The sequence below is a fragment of the Muntiacus reevesi genome, chromosome 3, assembly GCF_963930625.1.
Source record: "Muntiacus reevesi chromosome 3, mMunRee1.1, whole genome shotgun sequence".
Lineage (NCBI taxonomy): Eukaryota > Metazoa > Chordata > Mammalia > Artiodactyla > Cervidae > Muntiacus > Muntiacus reevesi.
This window is the reverse complement of record NC_089251.1, coordinates 187,974,584-187,986,698: the sequence shown is the minus strand read 5'-3', so window position 1 is coordinate 187,986,698 and position 12,115 is coordinate 187,974,584. Positions and strand designations below refer to the sequence as shown.

Here is a 12,115-nt window from a genome sequence, read left to right as displayed (position 1 = left end):
AGTGGCCAAAAAAACCACATAGTTTCATAGTTGATCATGTTTTCTCTTCTATTAATTTCTTGAATAATCTGAAAGTATGACTGTTTCCAGCATCACACTCAAGTTGGAAGGCAGCCTGAAGCATACCTAACCCACATGTGGTGGTGTTCAGTTGCCAAGTCATGTCTGACTCTGGGGCCCCACGGACTGCAGCACGCCAGGCTTCCCTGTCCTTCACCATCTCCCTGAATTTGCTCAAATTCACATCCACTGAGTTGGTGATGCCATCCAACCATCTCATCCTCTACTGCCCTCTTCTTTTGCCTTCAATCTTTCCCAGCATCAGGGTCCTTTTCACTGAATCAGGTGGCCAAAGTATTAGCATTTCAGCTTCAGCATCAGTCCTTCCAACGAATATTCAGAACTGATTTCCTTTAGGATTGACTGGATTGATCTCCTTGTTGTCCAAGGGAATCTCAAGAGTCTTCTCCAGCACACAGTTCAGAAGTATGAATTCTTCAACAACCCCATGAACAGTATGAAAAGGCAAAAAGATATGACACCCAATCATAATCACCACCAAAGAAAGATTTCTTTAAAAAAACGTTTTTAGAAGAGGCTCACAATGCTCAATATCAACCTCACAAGGCAACTCATTCAATTTTATTTTATCTTATTTTTTGGTTTCACCATGCCACTCCATAAGGGATCTTAGTTCCCCTCCCAGGAATTGAACCTGTGCTCCCTGCATTGGAAGTGTTGAGTCTTAACCATTGGACAGCCAGGGAAATATTGCAACTCATTTAATTTTAATAACTCTGATGGTAGAAATGTATTTCTTATACTAATCTGAAAGATTCTATCTTTAAAGTATACTAATTGGGTCTTTTTTCTTCCTCTGGGGCCTAATAGGCAGCATCTAATCCATCTTTCTTGAGGAAGGCTGTCCACTATTTCAAGGCAAAGATCAAGTCTTTCCTAACTATTCTTTCTCCAAACATTGCCAGATGTTTCCCATTGCCTCAGTAGCCCAATTTCCAGAGATTTCAATCATCTTTATAATTCTCCTTTAGAACAATCCAGGTCACTCATGCATCTTTTAAAAACTTATTCTAGAAGGTATCTTCTGGAATGATTAGCCTAGTATAGACTACAATGTCAGTATTACTTCCCTTGATTTCAATGTATTATTTATAGACTAATATTGCATTCATGTGTTCAACTTAGACCTAATATGAATTCCAATTAAGACCAATTTTACACACTTTGTACATATAGAATTAAACATTAAATTGAGTGTTTATTTGTATTCTCACTGAATTTTTAACTTTTAGTTTTCTTTCTTTCTTTTAATATATCACTCTCTTTTGAATCCTTATTCTGTAGACTAATATAGGCAGTCTGTTATCAACATGTCTTGGGTATGGATGTTAAATATTTACAATAACTAATTCAATTTTATTAGTCCATCTTCTACAGTGACATCATATGAAACCTGCCCATTACCTTAGTATCATTCTGACACAACATTTATTTATTAGCCAAACTACAGGTCCAGCAAATCAAATGCCAAAGAAAATGCAGTCTTGTCAGTATAATTTGTGTTTATTGAAACCACGTTGACATCTAGTCACAAACCAATTGCTTCGGGCAAAGCATTCACAAATCTGTTGCTTAAAGTTTGTCCTTGAGTTTTCACAAATGACTCTGAACCTCCCCTAACTCTTCCCTTAGCAGATATTTTTTCTCCAAGCTGAAAATCTGGGACATTTGTCTCCATGGAAATGGCAACCCACTCCAGTACTCTTGCCTGGAAAATCCCATGGACAGAGGAGCCTTGTAGACCATGCAGTCCACGGGGTCGCAAACAGTCGGACACGACTGAGCGACTTCACTTTCTACTTTCTTTTTCTAATCATCTGATAAGGGCTTCCCAGGTGGCACAGCGGTAAAGAACTCACCCATCAATGCAGGAGACATAGGTTTGATCCCTGGGTCGGGAAGATCCCCTGGAGCAGGAAATGGCAACCCACTCCAGTATTCTTGTTTGAGAAATCGCACGGACAGAGGAGCCTGGCGGGCTACAGTCCATGTGTTGCAATGAGTCAGACGTGACTGAGTGAACATACCCACATGCACACAATCATCTGACAATTGTGATATTTCACTAAGTGATGGACTCATTCTAACAATACCTTGTTACTCTACTAAGAGCTTTAACTGCCTATTTCATTGAGTCCTCATAAAAATGCCATGGGTAGATATAATTTCCTTCTTCATAAGGGGAACTGTCACTTGAGCAAGGTTAAAGAGTTGGCCTAGGGCCACACAAGGAATAAGCGGCAAGCGGTGCTGGGACTCATAGCAGGACTTCCTGCTCTTAACTGCTCAGCAGATATTCAGCAGGTATTCCTTCAGGACCCACCAGGCAAATGGACTCTCTTCTGTTCCCTCAGGAAGATGAGACACTCATCAGCTTGTAGATGTTCCATCCACGCCCTAATGAAACACTAATTATCTACTACGCAAACTCCTTTTCCTCCTTCTCCCTGATGCAACTATAGCTTTAGGGCATTTCACTGCTTATTAGTAATCTTGGAAAATGAAAGTGGGAAGAGAAAGAGTATCTATTTACACTTTACACTAACTAGAAATACACTTCAGAATTTTTCCAAATACAAAAGGAGTCATTTTGTTACTGTTCATTCTAATAAAAGATTTGAGAGCAGAACACATCTCTTGGCTTACATGCAGGCTGAGACTAACCCGAGACTTTCATTTATTAATATTCCTTTGATGCCCTGTGACCATATATAACTTACCAATTTTAGGCTTTGTGTGGGCAGATATTTCTGTTGCTTAGAAATATAGCAGCTAGTACCAACTGACAAAAGGTGTGTAGGAATAGTAGGGAGGTACGAGGAGGAGGGAGATTTCTGGCTCAGAGTATTTCAGAATAGACCGCTACCCACAGTTCTTCCATTGCTGTTCTCATTTCAGCATGTAAAGTATGAGAAAATACTTTAATCGACACATTTGTTAAACATCTCAGAAGTGTTTCAATTCCAGAAAAATCCACTTGGCTTTTCTACTTTACAAAATAATCTCTATCCAAGCACATGCTAACCCTTGCTTCAAACATCGGTCACTCTGAATTGCTTTGTTGGGAATCCTGCTATGCATCTCCATGCCCAGACTCTGGAATCTTCCAAGCTTCTGTAGGCGGACCACATGGGAGTTACCTGATTCTGATCAAAGAGTCTGACCACACAAGGTCAGTAGTTCCTGAACTTGACTGCACAGAATCAATTAAGAAACTTTAAAATACATTAAGGCCTATGTAGACCTCTAGAGACTGTGATTTAATGGTGTGAAGGAGGGAGAGGGGATGACTAGATGCTAAAATTTTTAAAAGATGTCCAGGTGATTCCAATGTGCAAATCTGGGAATTTCTGATGTGGGAAGTATCTTCCCAGTTCTCAGTCCTCTATTAGCACTGCTATTAGCTATTAGCACCGCTATTAGCACTGCCTGCTCACCAGTGGAGTGCAATTTGCCATGTCATCTTGGCTCTGTCTGAAGGGATCTGGAGGTCCAAAATACCAGGAGGCCTTGCTTCTACATGGTTTCATCTACCATGAGTTTTCCTATATGAATGGGCTTCTGGGCATGAAGCTTTTAGGGAGAGGAAAAAAATAGTAGCAATTTAGTTGTATCTAAGAAACTGAGGTTCTCAAGCTTTAGTTTACAAATTGCCTGAAAGATGGAAATCTTCCCCAGACTCATGCAGTTTTGTTGATCTAGCTTCTCCAAGTCCTTTAGCTCTCTCACGTTATTGAAGATGAGAAGGAACGCAGAGTATACGAGAAAAGCATTCACACCTAGTATTAAGAAAGAAACTCCTATAAAATCACTGAATCTCTAGATCAAAGCCTGAAAGACTCTAGCTGAGCTTACTAAACAAGTGTGTAACAAGGCTACAGAAACAGAAAAGAGAGCTCAGGCGGTTCAGACACTTTAATTATATTTCTTCCACGTAGGCAGACTCCAATAGCCAATGTCTATCTAGTCCTTTGAAGCCCATGCCAGATAATCTTCCTCATAGTATATAATACTTTGAATGGTAAATGCTATGGTTAATCTTGAAAGACAACATTTAAAACTTTGGACACTTGTTTTCCTTCGTGTTTTAAGTATAAGCCTCCCAATCTGAAATAGCCACACCACTGCCCCTTATCACATCACCCTATTTTAAACCTCTGCACACACTTATCACTTTTTGATATTTTTCTTGCTTTTTTGTTTACCCCCCATCAAAATGGGAGCTCCATCAGACCACTGATTTCCTCTCGGTCAATGCTATGTCCCCAGGATCTAGAACTGTTCAATAAACCTTTAATCAATGTTGGTTGAATGAATGAATGAACATTCCAACATTATCAGTGAGTACTTTACTAAAACATTCATGTGAAACTCACAAATGATCCCCATGCTGTATGGCCTGGAGCCTCACATTTATACGTTTACAAAATGGGAGAAACAAGATATTGACCTCATAGGGCTATTGTGAGAATTACACGAGATAACACACTTGAAGGGCTATAATGTATGGCATGTATTAAGAACTCTATGAATGAAAAATCACATTACATAAATATATATCTATGGCATTTGTACAACAAAAATAGTAAGAGAAATACTATGATTTTATTTTACCAATCTTTGTAAAACTGCTTTTTATTAACATGTTCTTTCACTATTGAGGAAGAAAATTGGAATGTTTTTATATAAGTCACCAGCTGCTTGCAGAAGAAAGAACACCCAGACCAGGACCAAGAGGAAATGAATCCAGACCACCTGATGGCTTCCAACAGGTCACACAATAGGTCCGTAAGGCCCAGTTTCTTAACTGTAAAATTCAGGTGGGAGAGTTAGGAAATTTAAGGGGGATCAACTGAACTCTGAGCTCTGAAGAGCAACAAGTAAGTGCCCAAAATATCAATATTCAACTTGTAAAACCAAACACTGTTTAAAGATTTATCATAATATTTGGCTACATCAGTTTAATACAACAGACCTAAATAGTAAATTAAATTTGAACTATACATTATTTGCATAGCACTCATATATAATCCCATTTTTACTGTTAACAAAAATTAATACATTTGAAGCTTTCTTATTTTTGCAGAATTTCCTGCTTCTGTGCATACTATATGCTGTCCTTAGGTGAAGCTTTTCTTTATTTTTGGTCTACTCCAGAATTTAACAAGTTAAAAAAAGACAGAAGTGGAGAAGATGTTTTCTAGAGAAATAATTCTCTGTTTAAAAGTTCTGTACTAATTATCTTTTAAAAGTTACAATAAGCCACATTACGAGGCATCCTTAGGCAGAGTTGTTTGTTTGTTTTACATACAGATCAAACATTTCCAGAAACAAGATGATATATAATGAATTCATTCTTTTGGCCAGCAACTCTATTTTAACAGGGCTCTATTACGAATGATGAATCAATAAACCACCATTCACTTTCTTTAAAGTGGATGGACTCTTGGCTTTCTTTTCAAGCATCCAGAAATAGGCGGTTGGTCGCCTGAAGCCTTGAACTGTGATGGTCAATTCAGGTGCATTGTTCTCCTGGCTCTTAGTCCTTTTTCCTCGGGCTGGCTTCTTGAAATCTTTTGCTCCGTCAGGGAGACCACACAGCTGAAGAGCATCCTGGTGATGCTTACACTGGCTTACACGGATGCGCTTACACAGGCGCATGTGGACTTACTACTAAAACACCAAACATGAAGCTTGGAGCGGTCCCTTGTCATCTGGAAACTGGCAAAGAGGGAGCAGGGGGCAGGGCATAACCTGAAGATGTATAAATACCTCTTAACAAAGCCCCAGCTGATCTGTGTCGGGGTTGTATACTCTCTTCCTCTTCCCCTTACAGCTTTGCAATTTGCTTTCCAAACATTTCTTTGTTGCCGTTGGCTGCGGTGCACTTAAAAGAAGCACATCGTTAACCACAAAGAATGCTCACTGCTTTCTGTGATTCCAAATCACAGCACAATTTCCCAGCACTTCCTCAGCAAGCAGCCCGGCAGCAATTACCCCGCTGCTGAAGAGACTCCTCATCACAGCAAAGTTTCGGTGGCAACAGCCAACCAGTGAGGTTGTAACAAATGATGACATCGGTTTCTGCCTCCATTCCCCAGCAATTTACACCCCCAAAGGAAGAGTGAATTCATTTTTGTGCAGATTTCAACAGGCACATCTGACAATGCTGCCCCTCTTCTCCAACTCGCACAAACTAGGCATTCATCAATCCGGATTACTTCCCCCAAATGGCGACTCAACAGTTGCTAAGTGGCTTGGATGGGGGTGGGATTGCTCTGTGTCAGAAAGGGGCAAAGTACAAGAAGAGGACAGAATCCATCTGGGAAGTAAGCACTGAGTTAATTCACTGAGACAGAAGAGTGAGGCTTTCCAAAGCCAAGGCGAGAGGAAAGACAGCTTCCCACCCCCACCCCTGGCAACGCAGCGTCTGAAGGCCAACCTCAGCATCATCCCAGGAGTACCAGGTCCCCATCTGAACAACTTATCCGTAGGTGACATGGGGCCAGGCTTTACTCCACAACCACGTTTCTCTTCTTTCCCGTTTTGATGGTACCTGGTTACTTGCCCTTTAAAGAAACATCTGCTCTGGGGTTGGAGGATTACAAAACAGGCAGGCCGAGTTCCATAATACCTCATCTCAGTGTAGTCTTAAGAGTGTCCAAGCCAGTATACAGCCTTGAGGCAACGGAATCAAAATCTGGTATTTCCATCTACAAGCAAATGTCGCACTGCCCCCTGGAGGTAGTCTCATTGGGTCCAGTCCTGAATTAGTGATGCAACCACTGACAAATCTGGGGTTGCCGGGGTTTAGAACTCTTTTTTGGGGGGCCGGGGGAGGGTGGAAAGAGTGTGGACAAGGAAGACAACTATTCACTAACTTCTTGTGAGTGGTGTGTGTGTGTGTGTGTGTGTGTGTGTGTGTGAGCATGAGGGAGTAAAAAAGAGGTGAATAAGTAAACGCTTGCCTCCCCATCTCAGCAGTGCAGAGAGAGTGGATACATGATAATAGGTACTCGGAAGTGGTGGTTGAAGGGAGATTGGCAGGTTGGGGAGAATGAGTGTGGTTGCATGGATTTTGCAAGGATGGCCACACTAATATCTTCCCCTCCCATGTGACCTCCTCACCGTGGGATGCTGAGGTGGTATCTACATTTCCTCTTGAATCCAGAGGGACTGGGACCACAGCAAAAGACACAGTCCAGGACTCCAAGGCTAAATGATAAAGGGCCACACAGTTTCTACTTGGGCCTCTTGAGATGTTCACTGCTGGGATTCAGCCACTGTTGGGAGGAAGGCGGGCAGCTGCATGAACAGGCCACGCTCCCATCGCAGTACCTGGGGCGGTCCAGCCAACAGCCAGCCTCAGCCACCAGTCAGAAAAACCAGTGAGAGAGCCTCCAGATGATTCAGTGACTCACCCTGGAGTGGACACCAAGTGAAGCAAAGAAGACCTGGCACCACCAAGCCCTGCTCAAATAGTAGCTTTGTGAGCAAAACCAACCACCACGTTTGGCGGTCATTTATTACACAGTGATAGATAACCAAAGAGGGGCAAGGTCCCCTCCAACACTGAACATTTCCTAACACAGAATAAACGGGGCCTGAAGACAATTGGAACCCGCCTCTCGTCCTTTCACCAGTTTTCATAATTTGGGTTGATTCTTTATTCACTTTAGCTTTTTCCCTCTTGGTCCCAGATCAAGCTGTCCACGGGATATATCTCAACTGAAATTATGTGTGTATATATGCAAAATAGGGTGTGTTATACAAACTTGAATTGTGGCTGCTATTTACTAATCAGATTTGTACAGATTTGCGCGCGCACACACACACACACACACATCTGTCTTCTCTCAAAAAACAAACAGAAGATCTGGCTATACTTGATTTGCATTCCCACATAACAGTAGTTCACATGCGAAAACTGGGGCTTCCTCCATCCCCTCTACTCTTCTGCATTACAATACTGCCATTTCCACTCGAGTCTCCTCACTGTTTTACATTTGCTTCCTGACCTCTGTATGGATTTCGGTTTATGACATCTGTTTCACCAACAATTCTCTGCCTGGCTGGTTGGGATTTAGTCTTACATAGTTATCCAGGAGTTAAAATTCTATTGAAAAGAATAGTCTTAGTATCATCAGAAAAAATAAAAGTCAGAATAATAATAAAATATCTAAAGGTGAAGTTTTCTAATTAAATAAGAAAGAATGAAATAATATATATGGAAAGTAGCCACAAGGGAAGGTGACCTGGACATCAACCTAGGTTGTCATCAGTCATCATACAGTTTAATGCCATTGCCCCAGAAGCAATGCTTTTTGTTGTATTGTTTCATGCAAAGTTTGTTCTCACTGGAAGTAAAATTACACGAAAATCAAAGTTTCCTAATGGAATCACATACACAATGTTTAAGAACTTTATTTACCTTTTGGTAGAGCTGCTGAAGATACCACTCACTGTACAAAGAATCTCAAATTAGTAGGTTTTGGGAGAAGACACAATTTCAAGTGTTGGAAAATGGAATCTCCCAACCTGGATGATCCAGCCAGAATTGATACATTTCTTTTTATTTTTAGTGTCTGGGGTCTTTCATTTTGTTAAAAAGATTTTTAATAAATTTTCTTTCTACTTAACTGCTATGCATAAATTTTATTGTATATTATAGGTCCTAAAATGAGTGGGCTGGGCTGTGTGTGTATTCAGTGGTGTCCGACACTTTGCAACCCAACAGACTGAAGCCCCAGGCTTCTCTGTCCATGGGATTCCCTAGGGAACAATAGTGGCGTGGCTTGCCATTTCCTACTCCAGGGGATCTTCCTGACCCAGAGGATCGAAGGAGTCTCTCGAATTACCTGTATCGGCATGCAAATTCTCCACCAGTGCTTAAGAAAATGGAGTAGTAAAGGATGTCGGTCAACTGAGAAAATGACAATCCTTTATACATGAAAATAAAAATTCCATTTCCTTAGGAATAAAAATAGAAGGAAAAGTTCTACTTCTTGCTCATTAAATATATTGGGGAAAGGTCCATATCCAAGGCTTACTGAACAGTGTTACGTGTTCAGCAATTACTTTAAGTTCAACATTTCAAAACCCATCTAAAGGGCACTTAATTAGCTCTTATGTGATCTTTACAAAGAGCTACCCACAGTGTGGAAATACTGTAGTTTAACAAACTATGTTTGTGGTGTGCCCCTTATAGCATGTTGAAACAGAATTCTGCTCTCAGTCTTTCATTTGATTTCAAACTGGATGGGCTTTCTAGAAATGCTACTCTTTGAGAAAAACAATATCAAGTTATCTTTAAAGTATACATGCTTTATGATATCACTAAAGTAAGACCTTCCATGCTCCCTTCAACAAAACATTTAAGAATAGTTAAGGGGCATTTGATTCTGCCCATCCTAAAATAAAAAATAGACAAAAAGATGTGGCTCAATAGATTAGTTTAAATAAGGTACTGTCTACTTCATAACAGAAGAGAGCTAATTACTCAGCTAGTGAGGCCTGTCTTTGGAGTCAAATTCTTGGTTTACAAATTTAATGTCTGAGATGCTGCAGGAGGAGTAAATTTATACATCAATGACTTCAACAGTGTAATTCTCATAAAACTTTACTTTATTGGAGTTGTGCTTATTTGGGGGAGGAAAAGACTAATTTATGAAAAAATAGACAACAGAATGGTTTTAAAGTTTTTATTGCTGTCATTTTAAAAATTTCTAGCCAGAGTTAATAGCTCATTGCCAGAATTAGCATTAAAAAGTAATGGCAGAACATCATGGCAATCAAGCTTAGACGTTAGAAATAAAATTACTGAGAAATGCTCTTTGGAATGTACTCGGGTGCATCGATTTTAATATCATCAAAGCCTTAATACATAGAAGAACTAGCTTTCATATGGATTAAGAGACTTTTGGCAAAGGGCAGTAATTTTGGATGAACTTTTTGATAAGCAACACTATATTCACCACGATGTTACATCATAGTGGAGAAGTGTTCAAATGTTGGTCAAACAGACAAAAATGTCCAAGAACCTGAGCATCTAATCATTCCGATCATCTCAATTATCTTTTTTTCCTATTCATTAAAATAGATGTGAACGGGTAACGACTCTACTCTGGCTCTGTCAAAGCAAAACGGCAGCTGTCAATTTAATTTTGTTAGCTATTAAATAAAGTAAGTGGCATCACCGACTCGATGGACAGGAGTTTGAGTAAGCTCCAGGAGTTGGTTATGGTCAGAGAAGCATGGCGTACTACAGTCAATGGGGTCGCAGAGTCGGACACGACTGAGCGACTGAACTGAACTGAAAGTAAGTGAAACGTTTTGTCACTTAATATGGGGTTTTGCCTGAAGACTTCAGGTTTTGTAGTTTTTCGCAGCTTCCTAAATAGCTCCCAATAGCAAGTTCCTGAGGATTCTTGGGGACCTTTCATTCATTGCTGGCATGAGGTAGCGGACCCAGCCCCAGAGTTGGGAAGCTACAGAAAAGCCTTCTGAGATCCGCGATTCCAGACAGCTAGACAGCAAATGCCAAAACTCTCCGGTCCCTTCAACCCCGAGAGCCGTCCCGTAGATCCCCAAAGCCGGGGTCCCTCTCAGCCATCAGGGCTGACGGGTGGTGCGCGGCAGGTGTGCACGTGGGGCGTGCACCGAGTGGGGCGCTGGGGACAGGAACGTGTTCAGAGACGGAAAGCTGCCTAGGGTTACCTCGTTCAGCTTGCCGGGGGCCCGGCGGCGGAGCTGGGGAGCCCAGCCCCAGGGGCCTTGGGATCCGGGGTGCCAGAGCGGATCGCAGGGGTAGCGGAAGCCGGGCTGGGGCTGCGGGGCCACGGCGGCGACGGCGGCCAGCCTCCGCCGGAGAGAGGGCCGGGTGGCCCGGGGCGCCCCCCAACCGCGCCTGCCTGCCCGGAATCCGGGCCGGCCGGGGGGCTCGGCGCGGCGGCTGCAGGAGGGTCTGTACGCGCTTACCTGGAGGTAGGGCCGCCCGCGGGCCACCCCGCCCACGACGATGTCGGCCGCGGCCATGGCCCCGGTGGGCGAGAAGCCGAAGCCCACGTAGCCGGCGGTCCGCACCTCGAGGCGGAAGGCGAGCCGGCCGCCCCGCGGGCCCCAGCTCAGCCAGTACTTGCCCTCGGAGTCGAGGAGCGTGCGGTGCGGGAAGGGCCCGCCCGAGCCCCCCGCCGCCGCGCGGGGGAGCAGCCCCCAGAGCAGGAGCAGCGGCCAGCGGCACATCCTCGGGCGCGTCCAGCCCACCGGCACCTGGGCTCCCGCCGACTGGAGCGCGGAGGGCGCACGCGGAGCGGCGGCGCGAGCGGGCGGCCTGGGACCGCCCCCCGGCCCGCCCGCCGGGAGGGGCCGCAGTCCCGCGCTCCCTCCCAGCCCCGGGCCGGCCGCGGGCGGACTCCCGCCGACTCCCTCCGCGACCCGCCCTTCCGGCCCATCCACCTGCCGCCCCGCGCCCCGGACTGGGTCCCCGAGGTCGGACTCGGCCGGGAGCGCAGTGACGGGCGTCCTGGAAGAGGCGAGGAGGAGGCAGAAGCCGAGGGCCGGGGGTCGACAGAAAGGAGCGTGGAGTCTAGCGCTTGCCTGGGCAGTGGGGGCCCGTCGCGGGCAACAGGGGGCGGGGATCCCGGGGAGAGAATCACAGATTGCCGAGGGAAGGCAGATTCAGTTCAGCAGAGGAGGCGAGGACCTGAGTAATCGGAGGGCTAATCCTGGGTTTGATGGACAGCAAGTGACAGAAAGTCCCGTCCAGAGTAATTGCTTAACATCTCGATATTCGCTGCATGGGAAACCATCGTAACGAGCGATGCCCTTAACCCCACGGTTCACCTCCTCCAGCGCTTTTGGTTCCTGACGCCGGGAGTCAGTGACCTGACGCTTGCCTCGTTATGCCTAGTTTTTGTTTGATTTGGTTTGGTTTTGACAAATTCTGCCAAAATACTCAGTCATTAGCAGAGTAGGTCAAGGCTGAAGCATCATTTGGGAGTTTAATTTGAAGTCTTCCTATTTCAAGTTCTGGTCA

General features: G+C 44.1%; 1 protein-coding gene across 1 annotated transcript in view; it reads right to left on the bottom strand.

Annotated features, from left to right (window-relative positions):
* Positions 1-11,347, bottom strand: part of MOXD1 (monooxygenase DBH like 1) — an 87,908-nt gene extending 76,561 nt beyond the window's left edge. The window contains exon 1 of the mRNA XM_065927791.1: positions 11,059-11,347. Coding sequence (XP_065783863.1) covers positions 11,059-11,322 — 264 coding nt within the window. The 5' untranslated portion in view covers positions 11,323-11,347. The remainder of the gene's footprint in view (positions 1-11,058) is intronic.
* Positions 11,348-12,115: the final 768 nt, after the last annotated feature.